The sequence below is a fragment of the Emydura macquarii genome, unplaced genomic scaffold, assembly GCF_026122565.2.
Source record: "Emydura macquarii macquarii isolate MOO-44397 ecotype Brisbane River unplaced genomic scaffold, CSIRO-AGI_Emac_v2 contig_2897, whole genome shotgun sequence".
Taxonomy (NCBI): Eukaryota; Metazoa; Chordata; order Testudines; family Chelidae; genus Emydura; species Emydura macquarii.
In genome coordinates this window covers 39,624,836-39,649,701 of record NW_027133034.1, presented here as the reverse complement: position 1 = coordinate 39,649,701, position 24,866 = coordinate 39,624,836, and the positions used below count along the sequence as shown (strand labels likewise).

General features: G+C 38.1%; 1 protein-coding gene across 1 annotated transcript in view; it reads left to right on the top strand.

Moving 5' to 3' along the window:
- ADGRV1 (adhesion G protein-coupled receptor V1) overlaps window positions 1-24,866 on the top strand; it is a 336,348-nt gene that overhangs the window by 25,585 nt on the left and 285,897 nt on the right. Inside the window, exons 11-20 of the mRNA XM_067568750.1 lie at window positions 9,017-9,049; window positions 11,134-11,260; window positions 11,361-11,546; window positions 13,871-14,051; window positions 15,031-15,194; window positions 16,127-16,250; window positions 16,694-16,960; window positions 18,624-18,750; window positions 21,129-21,346; window positions 22,867-23,610. Coding sequence (XP_067424851.1) covers window positions 9,017-9,049; window positions 11,134-11,260; window positions 11,361-11,546; window positions 13,871-14,051; window positions 15,031-15,194; window positions 16,127-16,250; window positions 16,694-16,960; window positions 18,624-18,750; window positions 21,129-21,346; window positions 22,867-23,610 — 2,171 coding nt within the window. The remainder of the gene's footprint in view (window positions 1-9,016; window positions 9,050-11,133; window positions 11,261-11,360; window positions 11,547-13,870; window positions 14,052-15,030; window positions 15,195-16,126; window positions 16,251-16,693; window positions 16,961-18,623; window positions 18,751-21,128; window positions 21,347-22,866; window positions 23,611-24,866) is intronic.

Sequence of the window (24,866 nt, the reverse complement as noted above, 5' to 3'; positions counted from 1 at the left end):
TGAAGAGAAACACTAGAATGTCAAGTTCCTACTGATTTATGCAAGGTCAATGTTCAGGAAGACAAATTATCACACACTTACTTCATCACAAAATAAACCACAGTCACGTCTGCCTTACAGATGCTTCTGCGTGAGCTCATTGTATTCTCCAGAGGCTACTAATTACCTAAAAGACACAGAGCCATTGAAGAGAAGAATATAGGAGGAGTATCTCCCTCACTTCTCTGCTCTTCTTTCTGTGGGTGGATGTGAGTGTGACTGGTTTAGTCCTAAATGGCACACAGGATCTGCTCCAAAAGATCAATGTAACTGAACAGCTCAGTAATAGCAACCATATTAAATTTGATATCTTTGTAGGGGTGAAAATGCCAAAGAAACTCATCACAGTAGCATTAACTTCAAAAAGGGGAACTACACAAAAATGAGGAGAGTAGTTAAGTGGAAATGAAAAGGAACATTAACGAGTGAAATGCCTGCAAGTTGCATGGAAACTTTCTAAAAACACGGTAATGGAAGCTTGAACTATATGTATACCCCAAATTAAAAATAAAACAGTAAAAGAACCAAAAAAAAAAGCCTCTATGGCTATTCAATAGAGTAAATGGAAAAAAAAGTGGACGTCAAATCCTACTGAGGAAAATAGAAAGGAGCTTATATTCTGGCAAGTCAAGTGTAAAAGTATAATTAGACAAACCAAAAAAGAATTTGAAGAGCAACAAATAAAAGACACACAAACCTATAGCAATTTTTTTTAAAGTACATCAGCAGGAAGCCTGCCAAACAATCAGCGGGGCCCAGGATGATTGAGGAGGTGCTAAATGAATTCTTTGCATTGGTCTTCATGGCTTAGGATGTGAGGGAGATTCCCACACCTAAGCTATTCATTTTAGGTGCCAGATCTGAGGAACTGTCCTAGACTGAGTGTCATTAGAGGAGATTTTGGAACAAATTGATAAACAGTAATAAGTCACCAGAACCAGATGATGATCACCCCAGAGTTTTGAAGGAACTTAAATATGAAATTGTAGAACTACTACCTGTGGTATGTAAACTATCGCTTAAATAAGCCTTTGTACCAGATGACTAGAAGATAGCTAATGTGATTCTGATTTTTTTTAAAAAGGCTCTAGAGGCAATTCTGGCAATTACAGGCCAGTAAGCCTAACTTCAATACCAGACAAATTAGTTGAAACTATAGTAAAGAACAAAATTATCAGACACATAGATGGACATGATTTGTTGGCGAAGAGTCAACACGGTTTTCATAAAGGGAAATTGGTGAGGCACAATCTATTAGAATTCTTTGAGGGTGTCAACAAATATGTGGACAAAGGTGACCCAGTGTATGTAATGTACTTAGACTTTAAGAAAGCCTTTGACAAAGTCCTTCACCAACTGCTCTTAAGCAAAATAGGCAGTCATGGGATAAGAGGGGAGGTCCTCTCATGGATCAATAACTGGTTAAAAGACAGGAAAAAAGGGTAGGCAGAAGTGGTCAGTTTTCACAATGGAGAGAGGTAAATACTGGGGTCTTCCATTATCTGTACTGGGACCAGTGCTGTTCAACATATTCATAAATAATCTGGAAAAAAGGGTAAATAGTGAAATGACAAAATTTCCAGGCTATACAAAATTACTCAAGATAGTTAAGTCCAAAGCCGACTGTGAAGAGTTAAAAAATTGGGTGACACAGCAACAAAATGGCAGAGGATGTTCAATATTGATAAATGCAAAATAATGTGCATTGGAAAACATAAACCCAACTATACATACAAAATGATGCGCTCTAAATTTGCTGTTACCATTCAAGAAAAAGATTTTGGAGTGATCGTATCTGAAAATATCTGCTCAATGTGTAGTGGCAGTCAAAAAAGCTAACAGACTATTAGGAACCATTAGGAAAGGGATAGATGATAAGATTATATAGTGGCATTACAATATATATATTAAGTCATGGTGCCACCCACACCGGGAATACTGGGTGCAGTTCTGGTCACCCCATCTAAAAAAAAATGTATTAGAATTGAAAATGGTTGTATGGAACAGCTTCAATATAAGGAGAGATTAAAAAAAAGAAAAAGAAATGACTAAGAGAGGGATATGATAAAGGTGTCTAAAATAATGAATGGTGGGGAGAAAGTGAATAGGGAAGTGTAATTTACTCCATTGGTCTGACCTAATATAGCCGTTCTTATGGTTCCTGAGGAAAAGGAGGTGGCTAGCAGAAGCTCTGGGCAGAGACCCTGGGAGATTGAGGACAGAAAAGTCAACTAAGGATTTGGGGAAGTAATGTAGGGTGAAGAGAAGCAAAGAGGAAGAAGAAGAAACAGATAAGATTAATAGAAGGAAGAGACAGCACACGAGGTGGACATCCTCAATCCTTTCAGCTGTGTGTTACATGCTACAAGTGTACTTCTTCCCTCCAATCATGCTGATCAATTCCCTACCTTCTGCTCCCCTCCCCGCACATTGTGACTTGAAAAATATGGCCACAGTGAGGTGCTGAATAGGGCACTATGCAGTTTAACAAATATAACCACTCTTCTGCTCTGGCAGTACATTTCAGGGGCACAGGGAGTGCTGATCTGGACAGTGATGGGGGTAAAGTGTGTGCCAGCAGTAAGCAGCTTTCCTACACTGTGGGGAAAGTCAGTGGTGAAAAAGCAGAGAGATGGTCTTGACTGAAAGGGAAAACCAAGCAGGAGACAAAATCCAAATCTCTCTGTGGATGTATACAGTCTCTGTCCAGCACCGAGTTAATCTCTCTCACGCCTATGACTGAAATCTGGCAGCACTGGTGCTAGCAAAAGCCAAGAAAACATGGAGACCACCTTTCTCTGCTAGAAATAGCTCTTCCAAATCACGGGTGAAGGATAATGGCAGGGTGATGTGCGAAAGCATGCACTGCCACAGTCTGCATGGTGTCTGTTTTGTGGAGAAACAGAGTTTCCAGGACTGGCATCCCGGCAAGCAGTAGTGAATTAGAATCAAAACAAAGAGACTGTGTGCTGGAGAAGTGTTTGTGCTGTACTATACATTGCAGCAGCAATCAAGGTGAAAATCAAGTGTGTGCGCTATGGTAGCTTTAGTAAATATCCCCCCCCCACACACACACACTCTCTTATAATATCATAGATAAAATTTGCCACTATAATGCTAATATGCTAATGAAGATAATATGTATTTATTGAAATTTAGTTACTGCGTCTAACTCTATGCAGGTTACATTTTTACAAAACATTAATAATTTAACTACATCCATACTTACAAAAGGAACTCTCAAGCCATCATAAATACATTTTCCCTCTCCTTGCTCCCCTGTTCTCTATTTAAAAACTATGCCCTTCAGGAAAAGCCTCAGTTAATAGGTAAACCTAGCAATGTTCCCTGAGGTAAACAAATCTGGACTTTGTGAAATCAAGTGGGGCAAAATCCAGCTTCAGGGCTGGGGATCCTTCTCTGTGAGAACCTTTCCCCCAGGCCCTTCCTGTTTAAATTGTGGTACTGCTAGTTTATGCATTTCAGCTGATGGTAACTCCCACAGTATAAGTTAGAAAGAGATGTACTGTAGGTAGCCATGTGCAAAGTATGAAGCAAGCACTTCATAGGTTAAAACTAACACCCCAAATTACATCTAGAAACAAATTTGGAGGCCAATACAAATTATGAAGGACTGTTATATTAGTGTCCCTTAAGAGAAGAACTGATTCATGAAGAGGCAACCATATATTGTCCCTGGTGAAGACTCTTAGTGGGGTTTTTTGGGTGTAGCCTCATGTCGAGTGCCAGGCAGTAATCCAGCCGGAATCCAGACCAAAACATAAATAACACCAGATCACTGTGGTGAGAACTGCATGAGGAAGAAAAGACCATTGTCGTTTTGCCAAATACAGTTGGAAAATAGAGGTCTTACAGTGCTTAGAGTATTTGTTAAAAGCAAATGCTCACACATTTTTTTTAAATCATATCCCATGTAATATGGGAAACTAGAACAAGCTTGTGGACATACAATGGCCCAGATCTTCAGCCGGTGTAAATCACCATACTTCCATTGACTTCAATGTGGAGTGATCTCAGTTAACACCTGCTGTGAATCTGGCTGTGAGTGTATTCAGAAAATGTTTACATTCTGAGTTATAAGGAAGAGTTTTAAACATTGCAGATCCAGAATATAAATTTGGGACCTTTCAGTGTGAAGTGTCTGATGGTTTTCAGATTGTCAGTGTAGTAGAGATTAGTCCATGGTGGGAATGCAGCTAATTGCAGAGAGTCCATTGAGGGCCATTCGTGCTGATTAAGCTCCTTAATTCCAGTACTCAAGTGTGTCTTATGTGTTGTGCGATGCTCTCTTCATGGAGGTGCAAAGAAACACCAGTATGCTCTAAAATAATTTCTCCTTACTCAGTGTTTTTTTTACTTTACTGTGCTTAAAACTCTCCCAAGAGAGCTGCTGTTCTTATACAGGATGTGTGTTGTTCAAATGCCTTTCATGTTATGCTCACTTTACTCTTTGACTGTACAAATTTAGCTGGTCTTGTCTTCAGAGATTTATTAGATTTCTTGTTTTACTTGAAACTAAAAAATACAAGGAACAGAATATTGGAATGAGTGCTCATTCCGACTGCTGCTGCTAATTTTGATTACCATTCAAGACAACAACTCTGAATCTCATCTGTCATGAAAAGAAAAATAAGTGAAAAATACAATAACTTGCAGAATTAAATACATTTTATTTTGATTAAACCCTGGGCAGAGGTATCCCATCTGATGAGCAACTCAGTGGAATTTAAACTGTGGCAAATCCTACTTCAATACTTTTCTTTAAAACTGACTCTTGTGACTAATTAAATCAGTGGATAATCCCCCCAAAATTAAAGAGGGATGAGCATTGAATACAAACCTAGGAAGCAGAGTTATCAAACAACATTCCATAGCAATTTGAAGTTTATCTTGCCTGAATCCCCTGCTCTGAACTAAATGTGTTTAAAGCAGTATGGTTTTAATAAAAAATAATACAAATTCAGTGACAATTCTCAGTTTCCCAGGCAGCTTTCAAAGCATGGAACTCATATTTTTGCTCAAAGTCTTATTTGCTATCTAAAATCTTTGAACCTCAGCCATGTTAAGTTTTTCCATTATTATTATTATTTTTTTTTAATTTAAAATGGAAATAGTTCATAAGAACATAGGAATTGCCATATTGGATCAAATCCAAGGTCCACTTAGTCCAGCCTTCTTCCTATCTCTAAAAGTGTTCAATACCAGCTATTTCAAAAGCATGTGCAAGAAACCTTGTGAAGCTGGTGTAAATTGTAGTAGGCATTTAGGGGACAACATTTTTAAAAGTCTGTTACAGAAGTATCAGAGAGATTGCACATTTGGTTTTCAAGAAGGAAGCATTTTATACTTTGTTTCTTATAGACTTTAAGACCAGAATCCATTTTATAGACTTTTAAGACCATCTAATTCAGTGGCTGTTAACCTTTCCAGACTACTGTACCCCTTTCAGGAGTCTGATTTTTCTTGTGTACCCCAAGTTTCACCATACTTAAAAACTATTTGCTTACAAAATCAGACATAAAGATACAGAAGTGTCACAGTACACGATGACTGAAAAATTGCTTACTTTCTTATTTTTACCATATATTTATAAAATAAATCAATTGGAATATAAATATTGCACTTACATTTCAATGTATCTAGTATAGAGCAATATAAACAAGTCATTGTCTGTATGATATTTTAGTTTGTACTGACTTTGCTCGTGCTTTTTATGTTGTAAAACAGAAAACTAGGGAAAAAACAGTTGTAAAACTAGGCAAATAGCTAGGTGAGTTGATGTACCTCCTGGAAGACCTCTGCGCATTTGTTGAGAACCACTGATCTAATCTGGCCTCCTGCACATTGCACAGAACCTCACCTGCTCACTCCTACAATAGACCCATAACTTCTGGCTGAGTTACTGAAGTCTTCAAATCATATTTAAGGACTTCAAGATATAGAGAATCCACCATTTATACTAGTTTAAACCTGCAGGTAACTCGTGCCCTATGCAGCAGAGGAAGATGAAAACCCTCCAGGGTCTCTGACAATCTAACCTGGGGAAAAATTCTTTCCTAACCCCAAATATGGCCATCAGTTACATCCTGAGCATTTCAGCAAGACCCAACAGCCAGAGACAGGAAAGAATTCTCTGTAGTAACTCAGAGCTCTCTCCATTTAGTGTTCCATTTAGTCACTGGCCATTGGAGATAATTACTACTAGCAGTCACAGATGGGCCACATGCCATTGTAGGCAGTCTCATCATACCATCTCCTCCATAAACTTATCAAACTCAGTCTTAAAGCCAGTTAGGTTTTTTGCCTCCACTGCTCTCCTTGGAAGGCATTTCCAGAACTTCACTCCTCTGATTTCTGTTACAAGCTTAAATGAGATCTGATCAGATGTGATCCTCCTAATAATCACACATTTTTTAGTGAATTTATAAGTTTGACCTTTTTTTTCCCATAACTTTTGCGTGGCAGAAAAAAACCCTAAAATCTTTGACATACACATCAAAACGTTCTGACAGAGGCATCCTACAGCACTGCCAGTAAATGCCATTAGCTGTGGTTACAATGGGGGCAGTGTAAAATGAATCTGCTCATCAGGGAATAAATCAGTATTTGACTATCATCATGATCAGATGATAGAAAGCCACCTTTGTTCCACCCCCAGGTTTCCTGAGAACTGTTCAAGTGCACTTAAGAATTTGGCCCAATATGCATAGGGAATGGGGAAGGACTAATCATGTCATGTGCAACACACACTAAAGCAGTTGGAATATCTACTTTCCATAATGCAAAGCCTCAATGTGCACCAGATACAGCAGCAGAAACAGGCTGTTATAGGTAATATGCCTGTGCATAGGCATGTTTTTTGCTGTTCTGATTTAGGTCTTTGTTCACTGCTACAAGTGTTAGGGAGAGGTTAACAAACTGATTCCACAAACACTTATGCGCATGCTTAACTTTAAGAAGTGAGCAGTCCTATTGAATCAAAAGGACTACTTTTGTGATTAAAGTTAAGCATGTGCATAAAAGTTTGCAGAATTGGGGCCTAAATCAATAAGGTATATTCACTAGTATGCAGTACTAGGGAATGAAAATTATCAGGATCAGGCTCATTTTCCCAAGAAAATATAGCATAATAGTGAAGCCATGTGAGTGCTGTATTGTAAACGTTTGGATCTAAAGTTCAAATTCACAGCACTAATTTAAATTCTTTTTTTTAGTCTCTTAGTGACTGATTGTTATTAGTAATGTATTTGATAATTCTTTTAATCGCAGCACAACACAGGTTGTAAATATTCAGGGCCAGCATACTACTCTGTGAGTGATCCCACTTACTTCAATGCTTTGTGTGTGTAGAAATTATAACCTCTAATCCTGACTGTTTCTATTCAGTGTTTTATTTTTTTCATAGATGTTTATTTTTTCAGAAAGAAAATACAATTGAAGCCAGGAAAATATATCGGGTCAAAACAGCTGTATTATCCTGATTAACCTTGATACAGTGCATATATTTTTTTAAAAGATCTAGTCTTGCTTTGATTGAGGTCGATGGCAAAACTCTCTTTGACTTAAATGGGAGCAGAAGCAACCTCTCTGATATTAATTTGTAAGAGCACCCAGTTTTTTATTTCAGGATATAAACCTCGTGGTAGTCTCTTCCTCTTTCACTGGGGTTGCCCTTTTCAAGTTTTATGCTATTACCCATGTAAAGTTCACCACAACCTGCTACCAGACAAATTTCCTCTGTCCATCTTCTTAACAGAGATTTTGTCTCGGTTATATTTGGATTCATTCAGTATAACTCCATGCAACTGAAAGGGATATTGTTTGTGGTTTGACCATTCACTCATTAAGAAATTATTATAGCTTAAATCCCAACGAAAGCTTGAACATACATATTAAAAACCCATCTGATAGTCAGAATGTCTCATTTGTGTCCTGTGTTCATATACTACCAACAGCTTTGCTAGTGATGTTACAGTGCCATTTCTAAATATCTGGGTTATATTTGTTCATATTATATTTTTGGTTTATAGTTTTATTATATTAATACTTACACTGCAAAACTGTTCCAGAGCAATTTTGTGAAGGAAGGGAGAAATGTGTACATATATTGTGGGGGAAATCCTAGCCTCACTGAAGTCAATAGCAAAACTCCCATTGACTTCGGTAGAGACAGGATTCTGCCCCTAAGCCTAACTGTAGCCTATTTGTACCATTGTGATGCATGATGATCTATAAAAAGACGGGGTTGTTAATACATAGTAAAAATACACTGTTAAAATTGCAGAGCAGAGACATACTCAACCTCAGTTCTAGTCTGTTGTGGCTACTTATAGTTTTGTTACAATTGTGTGACTAAAATTGAAGGAATTAAGAGATTACAAAATACTTTTCTTGTGTACTTTGATTAATCAAAATTGTCATAAATAAGACTTCATGTGGCTTCCTGTTGCAGCAGGGTTTTTTATGTGTTCTCATTAAAACTCTCCCTATGTTTATCTGCTAATATAGCCATTTTGGCAGATTGATGAAAAACCAGATCCTAGAGTCATGTAGAGCTGAGAATAAAGGTATTTTTTTGGCCAATTAAAGGCACTAAGTAATTACAAACAGAGCTGAATAAAATTTACTCAGCTGCTGCGGTTTGTGAGCATGTACAGTGTTTGGCCAGCCATCTAGCTCTTGGAGGAGGGCTTGGTAAGGAATGTCTTGAATGGGTCTTGACATGCTCATTGGTCCTGGGTCATCTCTTCTAAGTGGGAACTGCTGAACCTCTTGCTGGCATTTACCAACAGGGAAGTGCCAAGTAAGTAGCGTTCCCATAAAGTGAACATTATTAGCTATAAAAACAAAACAAAACAAAAAAGCTTTAGTGTTCTCTTCTAAGATGGGTATTATTGAAATTCTGGCAAATGGCACTTTTATTCCTCTCCCCCTTTCTTTCTCTCTATGTTGACAGGGTAGAGACAGAAAGGTTTGTCGTGTACTTTGGGTAAGTGCAGCGAGCTGTGTCTTTGTCTTCAGTGAATCAACACTTTGTTTTGAAAGCGGTTGGGTTGGACAAGACTCTGTCCTCTTTATAATTTCTTTCCCTCTGAAGAAGCATACCTTCTGCATCTCCTCAGGCAATGCATGCTTCCTTTGCAGTTTCATTTGGTGACATGGAGTGCCTGCTTGAAAACACTTCTTTATTTAGGATCTATGAATGATAAATGTTATGAATGCATGGCTCAGCGTTTGATGTTTAAGCGTTTGATGAAACAGTGGATTAGTTGTTTGAAATTGCCACAAGTACAACTTGCCTCACTTAAATCACTGAGCTGACTACAATTGGCCAAAACAAGTGTTCTGTAAATACCCTAAAATAACTTATGGGCTGAGTTATTTTCTTTTTAAATAACCTGCGTATATTTTGTAGTACAACTTTTTTCACTGACACATCAGTAATTTTCATAGTTAACTAACACAAACAAGGTCACACCTTGTTAAATAATGATGGTCTTGTTGCGGGTTTTCATCTTATATTCTGTCCTGTGTCCTTTACTTAGGACAGGCTGTTATAGGTAATAATCAGGGACCAGGAGCGTAATTCTTTAATGACTTCCAGATTTCCCTTTGGGAATTTGTGATTCAATTGATTCCAGACATTTGATAAACCTTCACTTGGGACCAAAATTTATTTTCTTATTTTAATGTGAAATACAGATCAAGGGTGAGTAGGAGGTAGAAAAAACACAGAAAATCATGTGCAGTACGTAGACCCTAATTTTAATTGGAAACAAAATATCTGAAAGGATCCAATTATATGACAGACCATGGACCCATATATTATCCAAATTCAAGGGTGCTTTTCAGTGCATCCTTCAGTGCTTGCTTGTCTGGTTTCTTTTATGCCAAGCTTAAGGTGCTACCTGTAAAGAGTCTGATGTGAGGGGAAAAATATACAAGAAAGCTCACTGGAGACAGGATGACTGATTTATTAAAGGGCTGGTAATGTTTATAAAAGGAGAAGTCAGAAACATATTTGGAAGCATAATTCTTTCTTAGGTTTCTCTGCACTTCAAGGATCAATTTTCCCATTAGCTCTTATTAAAATATATATAACAAGAAGCTCCTGTGTTTTTACTTAGTTAAGTAGGACTGGATGCTGTAATCAGAATTAGTGGCCTGTTTGTGCCACTAATAAACTGCAAAAGGGGCCAGTAATTGGTCACAAATTACCAGCAGTGAAATCTTCTGCCAGAGGGAACACACTGCTAGCACAAGCCTGCCAGTTCCAGTCCTGCATCAATCACCACCTGTCTTGGAACAGGAGGTGTGTCAGAAGTGGAAGAGTGAGGAGTGGGCATGGCAGAGCCATGCTACCTATGCATGTGCTGCAGTGGCGTAGGGGCCATGAAGGATCTTGCACCTGTGGTAAAAGTTAGAGCTTCTAAGAAGAAGCACAAACTCTTACTGGGGCCAGAGCTAGCCCCCTGATGCCACCCCACCAAACATTCTTAAAGCATAGTTAATAGTATCAAGGGTCCATTCCTGCTACCATTTATGTCAATGGCAAAACTTCTATTAACTTCAGTGGGAGCAGAGTAGGGTCCCCAATGCCTGACTACTAAATTAATTGTGGGTGTTTTGGTGGTTTGGGGATATTTATTTCACATGGAGTAAAGTATAACATAGCACTAAATCTGACCTTTCAGTATTCATCTGTACAATTATATTTTCATTTCTTTCTCTGAGTGTTCTGGGCATGTGTGACCTTGTTAAATTCAGAACAACCAGCCACAATACCTTCACTTTCTGTTGAGTGTATTTTAGAAGCCAAAAAACCTCCCCAAAAAACAAAAAATACACCCCAAACACCTGAAACATTCTCATATAATTGTTGTGATTTGTTTGTTTGTTTAGTCAATGTCACCATTGAGGTTAATCACTGATAATCTTTCATGGGTTGGGGACACAACACAAACCCATCAGTGTTTACCATAGCTCTGATATGTTTATATACTTTGCAGAATACTGTATTTGTTTTCCAAACAAAACTGCCACTTGAAAATATCTCTTATCTTCCTTTCTCAGGGTTAGTGTGGAAAATCAGATCCTTAAATCTGGGTTTACGAGTTGTGAACTGATCATTTTGGAAAATGATGATCCTGGGGGAGTATTTGAATTTTCTTCCTCTTCCAGGGGACCCTACAGTATAAAAGTAAGTTTCAAAGTAATTAGTACTTCCATGGTGGACACCTGACCTTAACAGTATATTTGAGTACTGGGAAATTGCTTTATCTTCTGTTCTTTTTTTAAAGGAAGGGGAGTCTGTTGAACTACAAATTGTCCGCTCCAAAGGGACACTTGTCAAACAATTTCTGCGCTACACTGTAGAGCCTAGAGACAGCAATGAGTTCTATGGTAACACAGGAATTCTGGAATTTAAGCCTGGTGAAAGGGAGATTATAATTACTCTGCTAACAAGGATGGATGGGATTCCGGAGGTAAAAGAATTGTTCTACACTTAAATTGTGTTCACAAATCCTGTGGTTTTAATAATTGTTTACTACACAGATGCTTTCATTTGCAGATTTGAGTAACATTTTAGATGGGTTTCTGTTGGTTCTTTTCAGTCATTCTTTTCCTTGTCAAGGGACACAGAGATAAAGAGTGACTGACTGAGCTATAAAACGATCACATATACATGGAGGTGTTTTGCGTGAGATTTTATTAACTGGAGTCCTGTGTACTTTGCATGGATATTAACGTTTCTATGACACTTACTGAAAGGGTAATGTTTGTCCTGATGTCTTTGATCAAAGTTTCCTTCATTATTATACAATATACTGAAGTTCTGTTGTCCACCTCACTACTCCTTCCACACCAGAAGTAGCTGCATTTTGGGGATGCTGTTTGTATATAGTATTTATAGAGCTTTGGACAAAAGGCGTCATCTACATGTACATAATGATTGATGATTTGAAATATGCTTTTCTCTTTCTCTTCAACCCACTTGAAAGAAGTGCAACCATTTTTTCTAATCTAAGGTGCTCCATAAGGAATTGGCATATTAGGCTAATATTTGGATTTGGATGGTGATCAGGTTTTGGTCCTAATATCGGGATGACATCTTGTTCCTTGAATCCAAATGTCACCACCTCCCCACAGAAACCGTTACAGTGGCAACCTCATTTCTCAAAAAGCCCATAGAACTTTCTTTACCTAAAATGTCACCTGAGGAAGTGTCCAGATGGCCAGAAACACCTCTCATTCTCCTACGCTTTGGGTTAGGAGCAAGTGGCTCTTCCCTCTTTCTGGTGTCATCAGAGTTTGTTGGGTGACAGCTTCCCCTCATTTTCAACTCCTGTTGTTAGTCTGCTGCTTCCTGAAGGGATAAAATTGAAACCAGATGCCTTGCTACCTAATTTGGTGGCAACATGGCAAGCACTTGTCAGCCGATTAGTACCTGGATGATACTTGAGTACAACTCTGTGGACACAAATGCATTAGTGTTTGATCAGTTTTTACAAATGTATTATTTTGTTCTTTTACATCTATAATTGAATGCAGATCTTAATTATGCACTTGCCCTAGAAGGAGGTTCTTTAGATCCATGCTCTTCACTCCTCATATTTCCGTAAACGAATAGCTGATGGAATATTTCCACATAATCATTTCGTGCCTTTTTCCTCAGAGATGTATTACACGAGTGATGTGCTAAATGATCTTATTACATCACATAAGCTGATCTATAATGACATTCCTACTTTCAGGGATGGAAATGGGGCACTACTCATTATGCTCAGTGTTGGACTAAGTTAAAAACAAAACAAAAAACACCTCTCAAACCTACAAATCAGTATAACTGCTTAAAATCTGTGTTAATTTTTTTGAAGAGGGTTAATGCTTTTAGTGCTCATTAAAGTGAAACAGTGGTAGCATTGTCTAGAGGAGTGCACAGAGACAAAGAATGGCCCAGTAGTTAAGATGGTAACCTGGGACTGGGTGGCGTTCAGTTCCTTGCTCTGCTTCAGACTTGCTGTGTGATCTTGGGCAAGTTGCTTAGTCTCTGTGGCCCAGATTCTCAAAGATATTTAGGTACCTAACTCCCATAGAAATCAATGGGAGTTAGGCACCTAAATACCTTTGTGTGACTGAGTTCCCCATTTGTAAAATGAAGATAATAGCCCTTCTCTATCTCACAGAGGAGCTGGGAGCATAAATACATTGAAGACTGTGAGGTGCACAGATACCGCAATATAAAGAGAGAAGTGGCAATATGGAGCAATATAAAGAGAGAGGTGCAACTGAGAACCCTTTTTATAATACATTAATGCTCCCCTGAGCATTTCCTGAGAGCAACATGAAACTGACCCTCCCTTTAGACCAACGTGGCAAATTATTGCATTGTTGCTGGATTGGTGAAAATGCTGTTTTTAACATCTACTTTTTTTTTTAATAAAGTAATAAAAAATGAGACTAAAGTAATGAGAAAAGAGACACTGATGTCTTTCAAGATGTAAAAAATAACATTTATGGTTTCCATGAACAGATACGGTTCTGAGCGACAGTAGTGTTCCGTTCTTCTTATTTAAAGTATGGGAGTACCAGGGAGTGCCGTAAAACATAGGAAGCATCTACATTCTCCATCTTTCTATGCAAAATAGAAGCACCTCTTGCTCACAGATGTTAGCGCAGGAAACACATGCACATTGATTTGCTTTTTAAAGCTGTAACTCTTTTTGCCAGGTGGATTGTGGTTCATTCTTTTCATGTGATGAAGGTTGTGAATCTATACTATTATTCTGACTTAGTTTCCCTGTTCTAGCTGGATGAGCTCTATTCTGTGGTACTCAGTAGCCACAGTGAACTGCCAAGCAAGATGGGAAGTGCCACAAGGGTCAATATAACCATTCTGAAGAACGATGATCCACATGGAGTAATTCAGTTCCTCCCTGATGGACTAGCAGTAACAATAAATGAAAGTAAAGGAGAAGAAGTCTATGCTGGTAATTCCTTTTTTTGTTCAAGCTATTAGTTTAACGCATACTAACACACTTAAACCATGTGGTTATAAGAACATTGCTTTCCCAGTCAAAGACATCACTTACTGCTGTACTAAAGGAGGCTTCTGTTACATCCATCTGTCAATACTAAACATGGATTTTTTGTTATCTAGATCTTTTATTCTTTTGTTTTCTGCATCTGCTTAAAGCTATGTTTTCCATTATTGTCCTTCTAAACATAGAGCTTTTTTGGGAATTAGACTTTTTGAGGAGACTAATACAATTATTTGCATAATACATGCTCCTTGGGTAGTTTTGGGGAAGGGATTCAAAATCTGGAATAGAATTTTCTTTTTCTTACATTGCGCAGCTGCTGTTTTATGCCTGATCCTGCAAACATGCACTCCCATGCTTAACTTTAAGCATGTTAGTGGTCCTATTAGTTCTAAAGGGACTATTCATGCAAATAAAGTTCACCATAAGTGCAGGAGTCCAATTGTGCAGATCCTGGAAATAGGTTGTGTCCTGTTGTGCAGGTATATGGCTGTACGTTTTGGGCTCAGTTCTGCAAAATTCTAAGAAGTGCTTCCTGCAAGGCTCTGACTGCCTTCAATTTCCAGTGAAGTCACACGAATTGAGGGTGCTCAGCACTTTGCAGAAAATGGCCAGCATTTTGCAGATAAGGTTTTATTTCACCGGGAGAGGCATATCACTTGACTGCCTGGATCTTCAACAGTTTCCAATAGTACCCAGATTGGAAATGCCTCCATGAACCTATTTCTTATATTCATGTGACATTTATGCATGTCTTTTTTGTATTTGTCTCACATGTTGTGTTTTTAATAGCTCTACCAAAAATGAACCCCAGGGGGATTACCTTTCTCTTCTCTTTCTTTGATTTAGCTTTGTTAATTTATCTCTTTTTTTGGTCTTATTGTTTTGTGGATGCACACTTATCGGACTGGATGTTTGCATTTCACAGCTGCTTACAGAATTGTAAGAAACCAAGGAAACTATGGAAATGTCAGTGTGTCTTGGGTTGTTGAACCAGTCTTTACCAATGACATCTATCCAGAGCAAGGGACAGTTTTCTTTGGAAACCAGGAGTTTTCAAAAATGATCACCATTTACTCATTGCCGGATGAGGTAAACATTTTTTACAGATATAGTCTGATACTTTGCTTTGGTGTGAGAACAATGATTGAGAGACATGCACTATGACTTTAAACCTTAGAAAGCAGGAATGTTTCTTTTAAAAGAAGCTAATTAAAAGAACAGATTCATAGAAGAGGAAATTAAAATCCTCAAATAGCATAGAGGCTACTTAAGCAAACCATAACAGAGTCACAGAAAGTGAGCAGTTCTTAAACAAAAAAGCTCAGTGGTGAGAAAAATACAAGTATAGGTACAAGAGGCTGTTTGGATCAAACAGATATCCTTAAAAAGCAGAAGTCCAGCCCAAGGGAAGCCAATGGAAAGAAACATAAACTATGGCAAGTAGAATATGTAAGATAAAAATCAGAGGATTAAGAGGGAATTTGAATAATAAGTAGCACATAGCCAAAGACACACAAACCAACATGAAATTATTTAAGTGTATTGGAAGCAGGAAAGTGAGAGAGAATTTTTGAATCTCCTGGACCACAAGGGAAGTAAAGGGAACAATTAAGGAGAAAAAGGAGGATATTTCAGAGAAGCTAAATTACTTCTCTGTATCAGTATTTACCAGGGAGGAAACAAGAGATATACCCCAGACCTATTCTTTTTGGGTAAGAGTTAGAGTGAAGCATTAAGACCCTAGTTCAGCAAAGCACTTATGCATGGATTTAAGTCCTATTAACTGCATTGGGATTTAAGCATAGGCATGAGTGACTTCCTGGTTTGGGGCTGCAGAGCTGTGGTGGTCTCTGTCCCTTTCTGTACAAGCATATGATAATTGTCAACTGAAGCCCCATACACATATCTAAGGATGAGTGAATCAAGACTGGCCTTCAGAGATTCCTCTGCTGTTGATTACCTCATTTAATTTCTTCCTGTTTGCACAAAACAGATTTACTTCATGTTTCCTTTTCCTTCAGCTACCTGAAGAAATGGAAGTGTTCACCATCAGCCTCGTCAATACTACTGGGGGAGCCAGAGTTGGAAATACAACCAGTGCAGTCTTACAGATCACAAGGAACGATGACCCCATATATTTTTCAGGTTAGATCCTCTTCCTTTTAAAGTGCAGTTACAAATACATTTACTACAAACAGTGTTCTTATTCCACAGACAAGATAAATGTTTAAAGGTGAATCCTGGTCCCATTGACTTGAATGGAGGCAGGATTTCACCAAAAGCCTTTATATTTTGATACATTATTTGCTAGCTTTCTTTTTCTGGCTGCTTTTTTGGGTCTGTTTCTTTCTGATTTACCCAGAGCTTTCTCTTTATATGTGTCACTGTTCCTTTTTTTTTTTTTTTTTCATGCTGAGGTGCAGTAGGTGGCTGTGTCAATATCCTCCCATGCTCAAATGTTTCCACAAACTTTTCCAGATTTCCCTTCTGTCTCCTTCAGGAATCCTTCTGCAGTTTAATTTTGTAGGATTAAACTATGCCGTCTGGTTTTGAAGAATACTAGTGAATTTGTAATGTATATATTTCAGATCCTGTTGTTGTGAAGGTTCAAGAAGGAGATATTGCACACTTTACAGTCCTAAGGAATGGATCTGCTGATGTAGCCATTACCGTCTTATATGCCACTATGGATGGAGAAGCCACAGCTGAAGAGGGAGATTTCATTTCCAGTGGAAGGAGTGAAGCTCTTGTGTTTGGTGTTGGGGAAAGAGAACACAAAGTATCAATATTTATTAGTGAAGATGATACCCCTGAAATAGATGAAACTTTTTACATCGTCCTCTTTAATTCTACAGGTTAAAATAATTATTTGCTCTAAGTATAGTATTTGTTGCCTCTCTCATTTTGTTTTTGCTGAAATACCATATCTTGTGAAGAGTAGATAAAATAGTACATTCTCATTGCCAAGTTTCACATTAGGAAAGCAACTATCAACAGATCTGTAAAATGAACATGCACCGTGTATATTGGATTTATGCCTATATTCTCTCTTTTATTGAATTGCTTCATTGGAAGCTCACAAACCAGCTGATATTGTTGATGCCATTTCTGCAGAAACATTTATGCTGTAATTCTCTTTATGGGGTTTTAAAACCTTTAAAATTAACATTTGGAAAATCAGACATGCCATTGAATAGGCCACCAAAACATTGTGCTAAAGAATTTATTTATTGCCGAAATTCTATATAAATAAGGATTCTTCTGAAGTCATGAACTGCAGTGGTATCAGGCATGCGTCTGGTGGATGGGAAAATAAAACACAGAACTGCTATGTTTATGGAGATTGGCACATAAACAGGCCAGTGCATTCTTGCTATTATTTTGTGTGTGTGTGTGTGTAAGTGTAAGTGTAAGTGTAAATTATTTTTATGTGCATTATGGTTTGTACAAGGTTCTACCTGTACGTGAATAGATTTCAGAAGTTACACAGTGAACTACCAGTGAGGAACAGGTTTATAACCTAAGAAATAATAATAAGACTTAAAAAAAAAAAGAACCCTGGAATTCTTGGCTAGATAAAATAGTATTAAATCAATTATTCCTTTCATGATATTCGTTGTGCACTACTTTCAGATAAAAATGTTTATATGTTTTTTTTAAAAATTCCCCTTGCACCAGCTGTTCTAAAAAGATGATGATGATGTAGGAATCTTTATTCACATGTTCACAAAAATAGATAAAGAAAAATACGCCAGAACATCTGAAGTACTGTAAGTGGTTCTGGAGGCAAGGGGTCAAAAATGCTTGACAGAATCTGGAATTTATAAGTAAATAAGATGTTTCTGTGTTTATTCCTGATGGAAAAATGCTGTTTCATTTCTGTGAAATATTACACATATTGTCCTTGATTCTGAAAGGCACAGGAAGAGTGCTGTGCTCCAGTGGAAGTGTGGGTGGAAGCTATAGAGGGTGTGAATAAAGTTAAGTATAAGCATAATAGAAGTTAGTCTGAAGTCTATGATTTGTACCATCATTCTTGAGAGTAAATGGTGAGAAAAAGGGAGGGGGTGGACAGAATATGTATGTGCCTGAGGATGGGTGAGAATTAGTGGAATTCTTGGCATGCGAATGAGACACTCAGCTTCACCTTCTTCTCTTTGGCATTAGTCCTGCTATTAGTCAGGAATAACATGGCAGACAAGTGGTAGTTTTCTCCCTAGTTCAGGGCCAGGCTTCCCTACTCTCCCTACCTTCCTCATTACTTTTATCTTGCACTTGGACACACAACACTTGCACTGTACAGGATAAAGCCCATTGTAAATTACTGCCTCTGTATTTTCCATTATACTAAAATATCTCAAACATTGCTTTTATGGGTAAAAATTTGAACCTTTACTTTTTTGTCTTTTACATGTGCAAGAAAATATTTGGATATGTTTGGAAAACAATTCTGTGGATAATCACATTGCATTAGCTTTCCGCTTTTTATTTAAAACCATATAAATCCTTGACTTTTAGGTGACACTGTAGTCTACAGGCCTGGGATGGCTACAGTTGTCATTGAAGCGAATGATGACCCAAATGGCATTTTCTCTTTGGAACCTGTAGACAAGCCAGTGGAAGAAGGCAAGACCAATGTTTTTTTGTAAGTAGTGTTTAAAATGATACCTTCCAATAAATGCTTTGTGGTGCTTTCACTGAAAATATTTCAGTCTAACCCATGTGCCAGGTTTGCATGCACAATATAGTTACATAAAGGTGACTTTGTTTAATTCAAGTCTGAATAAAGATAAATGTGAAGAATATTTAAGGGAACAAAAGTTATGTTTACATAATAAAAATGCATGTGGAAACCACTCTGACATTTGATAGATGAAGTGTGCAGGTCAGTAATCATAACTACAGCCATGATATGGTTGGCTGATGATACATTTTTCATGTACTGAAGATATGAAATAGTTGAATGATCAAGCAGAACATAACCTGTTTTAGAAAAATATAGTAAACAAAAAACAGCCCAACAATCCCTCCCCCCATTCTTTGTGAAGCTGATTCTGATGTCATGGGGAGTTACCTAGCTAATTCCCTGCATCTTGCTTTGAAAAGCATTGTTTGTGAAGTTTGTTTTGTTTTACCTGACTCCTACAGGATGACATGGCCCTTCAGATAGGACGCCCATCTAGGCTGAAAGCACCCTCCCCTGAGCTGACAATAAACCCCTTACTCTTGTAACCACACAAGGGATGTAGCCATGAGCAGCAAGGGTTAAAAATTGGCTTTGCTTGACAGGTGACCCTAGTTACCCTGTTAATTAGCTCAGCAGATGGTATGTAAGCTGCTGACTTTCTCCAAGAACAAAGCTGGCTGGTCATAGGGATAAGTCAAAGAGGCTATATTAAAGGCTCCAACCTAAACATATCTGGGAAGGGGACTTCTTTCATACTATTTTTTTTTTCCCTTTGGCTTGATTCATTTTTTGACAGGACTGTCACTGGGGCTCTCAGTGAAAAGGTCCTTGTGCCTATGTATTGCTCTGTTAAAGGGCTAATAAATACAGCATTTCAGGAAAGGGGGACACTTGGATATTAAGCAACTAGTGTCTGGTATCTCTTTGTGCTGGGGGAACCTTAGTTCTGTTATGTTGCTTATCTCTTCTTTGTAATCCTCTTAGCAGAATGAGTGAGCTGGATTTGATAATGTGTGAGGAAAGTTGATTTAAATTAAGAATGAGTGTATGGGTGTGGGGGAAGCAGAGCACCCCAGATTTTGAAGAGGCTCTTTAGGTAGCATGTTGTAAAAGTTTTCATTATATTACTGGTGCCCTTAGTTGATAAAGGCACTGTGAATTGTTGCTTTGCTTTCTTTCATATGTGATGTTCCTCCGTACCTTTTGGTAAAATATATTGTTGCCAGGTAAATATGTAAAAGAGCCAAATTCTGTGTTCAGTTACACTAGTATAAACCTGGAGTAACTCTTGATTTCAGTGATAACACCAGTTTAACAAAACAGAATTAGCATAGAATGACTGAATGTGGCAAAAAATATTTTGATAAATAAAGACACAATCATCCAACTCCTTTCCAAGTCCCCTTCTATATTCCTTTAAAATAGAAATCCCCAGCCTGCTGTAAGATTAACTACTATTTTTTACTTACGTAGCACAAGGTGATGTATGCAAAACACAGTTTACATAAGTCACGGTCTTGAAGAATTCGTAATCTAAATCGATATAAGAGAGAGAACTAGAAAAAGGGAGAAAGTGTGGGAGTAGATAAAATTGTAGCCCCTCAGACATGGAATACTTGGGTTGTAAGGAAGGATTGATTTTTGGTGGCGATCTGGTACAAAGGAAGTAGAACTCTGTTCCAAACATAGAAGCCAGCATGAAAAAGTCTGGTAAAAAGATTAAATATAATACAGTAGCCTGTTCTATCCAGTATCTTGCCCCAGTGATTGTGCAGCCTACTACAGCATTCTGCATTAGCTCAGGTGGTAGAGGCCTGTGTTTTGGTGCTTTTGATCCTTGGTTGAGTCCCTCTCATCTAATTAAAACTAACTCAATGTTGGTGAGAGGCTAGACCTCAAAAAACAAGTACACAGTCTAGGTAAGAACAATGAATTTGATTTCTTCTTACAGGCTATGAACTCTCAGATTTATGAGATACAGAGCTCCTTTCTATATTTAGATATTCAAGTACCTGTTTCCATGGAGTTTGAAAGCGCTACAGTGCATACACTCCTATGGGCCATACTCGATATTTTTAAGGTACATAATGTACATTCATGTACCTGAGAGTGGAACTGAGTCATCATGAGGCTGCAAACCTTCAACAGTAGGGAAAAGGGGTTCCTCCCACTTAAAATGGCTGCATATGGGTTATTTAGAGAACTGTAAATGTTATTTGGATCGTACAGAATGCTTGCAGACAGTTTTCTTTTTTTCCTTTCTTTTATTTTTCTTGCTCTTGCTGACTGTTGATACATGCCTGTCCAAACGCTCATTGTGTCTAATTCGTGCACAGGATTATGAGGCACAGAGGACACTTTGGCAATGTTTCTGTGACCTGGCAGCTGTTTGAGAATGATTCTGCTTTGGAGCCAGGACAAGAGTTCTATGAAATCTATGGGACTGTGTGGTTCATGGATGGTGAAGGATCAAAGCCAATAACTATACATGCCATTCCTGATAAAATTCCTGAATTCAATGAATTTTATACCTTAAAACTGGTGAATGCCTCAGGTACTGTTTTTGCACCCCAAACCTTCTAAAACTAAGATAACGTTATGCCTTAACTATAGAAAATCTCAAGGGAGTAGCTGTTTGTCATTTGAATTTTCATTGCTATGCTATAATTTTCCTGCAAGAAGTTTTATTGTTACATCTTATTTTAGTCATAGATTGATTCAGCACAGTTTCATGAGTACTGTAAGATATTCAGATCCTAAATGATTGTTCTGATGGCAAATTTTAAACAGTCTGACTGCCATTTAGGAGTTGTCTCATTGGTGATTTCTGAAATGCATCTCTTTAATAAAAATAATTAATTTAGGACTAGATTATGGCCAAGATTTTCCAAAGCAAATTGATTTGGGGTGCATCAATATTTTCGGTATCCCATTTAGAGGGGTCTGATTTTCAAAGGATGGGTGTTCAGCATTTTCTGAAAATGAAGTCTCTCTAAGGCTTCTGCAGCTGAGCACCACAAAATGGATTCTCCCCAAACCATTAATGGCTTCTGAAAATGTTGAATGTTCTTATGTGTTGAAAGCACAATTCTTCAATGGAGAGGGAAGTGAAGACCCTCCTGTCTGCCCCCCTTTGATCAATTGAATGCTGTTGGTGCTTGTGTAGTGCCTGGGCTACATGATCTTGCCATAACGTGTTTCTCTAGTTCCTGCAGAGAAGTGCAAGGGTGGGTATGGCTATTTTGATTACCATTAGATCCAACTGCTGCTTTTTCTCATCACCAGGACAATGCCCAAAGTCTCCTTTACTTGCTAAGGACTTTCATGCCTAGAAAGAATTGAAAATGTCTCTGACCCTGCCCCAATCAATTCCTAATGGCTCAGTATTTCAGGCAGCTCAGTGACCCATTTGTGTGAGAAATCCATAGACATTGCATTATAGATCTTGTGTCTAGTAAAAGCTAGTTCCTTATATTTTTAAACATTATGGTCTACATTCATGGTAACCATGAACGCTCATTGTACCGACATAGGTCCAGATGGTTGGTGGACAAACCCTGGAGCAGCCTTAATATCCAACTGTGGACTGGACTTGCTAGGAATAGCTCTTTGCAGTCCAAAGGCAGTGCACCAAGTTCTGCCCTCACTTACAGTAGTATGTATCTAGGGTAATTTCATTATTAATGAAAATAAACTTGGCCCAGTATCTCTATCAGATGAATCAAACTTCGACCACCTCTATGGCTAATTCAACAGAAATAGGGTTAATTAACTTTCAGCAGAAAGTTACTCGCTGCAAACACTATAACTAACAATGGATGACCCGTGCATGACAACACACTTTTAATCAGAAATCATATATGCAAGTTTTTAATTAATAACGTTGAAGCATGATCCGTGGTAGAAAATTCTGAACACTTCCTTTCTCACACAATTTGAGTTCATATCAAAGGAAAGTTTTTGTATTATTAAAAGCAATTTTTGGTGGCTTGAATGGATCTTATTTCAGACAGTGATATCTGTCTGGTTCTTAAGGAATCCTATTAACTTTTTCTTTTAATTTTCATCACACAGGTGGGTCTGCAGGCCATGGTGGCCAGTTAGCTGAAGCCAATCTTGCTGTAATTGTGATGATCCCATTCAATGATGATCCTTTTGGAATCTTTGTCATAGACCCAGACAGCCAGGACCGGGAGATAGCGGAGGATGTTTTCTCTGAAGATGATATCTCCTACATTACGAACTTTGCAATTTGGAGGCAACAGGGTACCTTTGGAGATGTGCGGGTAGGCTGGGAAATATTATCCAGTGTGTTCCCAGCAGGGCTACCGCCAATGATAGATTTCTTATTGCTTGGATTATTCTCAAGTTCCGTACAGTCTCAGCCTCACATGAGGCGTCATCACAGTGGAACAGATGCTTTGTATTTCAGTGGAAAAGCGGATGCATTTGGAACTGTTGGCCCCGACTTCCGTGTCAGCTGGGATAACAGGCTTGCCAACTTTACATTTTCTGCCTGGGTGATTCCTGACTCCAATAGTGATGGGTTTATAGTAGCAAAAGACAATTACAATGGGACCATGTATTATGGTGTAAAAATCCAAACAAATGAATCCCACGTTTCTGTCATGCTTCATTACACAGCATTGGGATCCAATGTTACATGTGTGGCCAAGACAACTATCATGAAATATGTGGAAGAAAACACTTGGCTTCATCTTCTGATTACTCTGGACGATGGCATAATTGAGTTTTACATTGATGGAACTCGAGTGCCTGGAGGAATGAAGAGCCTCAAAGGAACAGCAATTGCTGATGGTGAGCTAACAATCTTTGTTGTTTCTTTTTCTATAAATGTAAAATTCTGCACAAAGCAGGAAGTCCAGTCCCATTACAAAGTGCATTCAAAAGATTGAAATAAGCTGCTATAGATGACAGTTTTCTTTTTTTTCACCGGGAGAAAACTTCTTGCTAGATTTTCAGAAAGGAGTTTTCATGGAGTTATAGCAGTACAGGTTCCATTAAAGTCAAATGAAATTATACAGCTGAATCTGCAACAATTTGAAAATAGAATTTTATCATGTCTATTAACTTCCTTGAAACACAATATAGATTTAATAGAATGTTTTTTTTCAGGATTTAGGTTTACTTGAACCTGTGTACGTGTAATATTTTTAAAATTCTGCTGAGAAATTTAGGCTCTATTTCTGCAAACACTCATGCACATGCTTACGTATTCTAGTAGCATTCTTTGTGGTGTTAGGGGGTGCTCAGAAAGAGTGAGTTTTCTGGATGTATCTAATATAGTTGGCCTTAGTAAAATGTTTAAGATGCACAGAAAGTGCTGGAAAGGGTTTCAGAGAGAGTCAAACTCAGAAATAAACAGCCAAGAAAATGAAAAGCACTGTAATACAAATGCATCCTTAAAACAGCATAAATGATCCCATTACTGCAAACAACTTCTGTTCTAGTTATTTTTCTTGATTCTATGTACCCCTTTTTACCTTCTTTAGAAAAGGAAAAAAAAAACTGATGAAAAAGCTTATTATAGGAATACTTGTATGATGCAACTACCAGAGTAGAAGGAGCTGTTGTCTTCTTTCTCCCCATCTACAGTGGAGAGGTCTGGACATGGCAAAAGGAAGGGGGGGAGAGGTGATTCCTGAGGAACTGAGAAAAACACAGTTCTGCTTCTCCTGCTGCAATTCTAGCTGGCAATCCATCTCTGCATTGCTGACTGTAACTTGTTAGAGAGAGAGAGAGTTGGTAGCCACAGATGGTTCACTGGCTGGTGAGCAGTAGCCAGGTGCCTGACTGGGAGGACAGTTCAGGGGGATTTTTATACGCACTTTCCCTGCCACACTAGTATAATCTTTGATGGTTGTCATACGAGAGCCATTGCATCTCAGTTGGTTGAAGGCAGACTTAAGGTGAATGCAAGAACAAACCTTACACTGATTCTGGGTGGCTAGCATAGACATGCTCAACATTTGCATTTCAATTGATGTAGTTCAGTCACTTGAATTACAAATGATTTGAATGCTCTAATGTGAACAAAACCTTTGGAGGCGCTC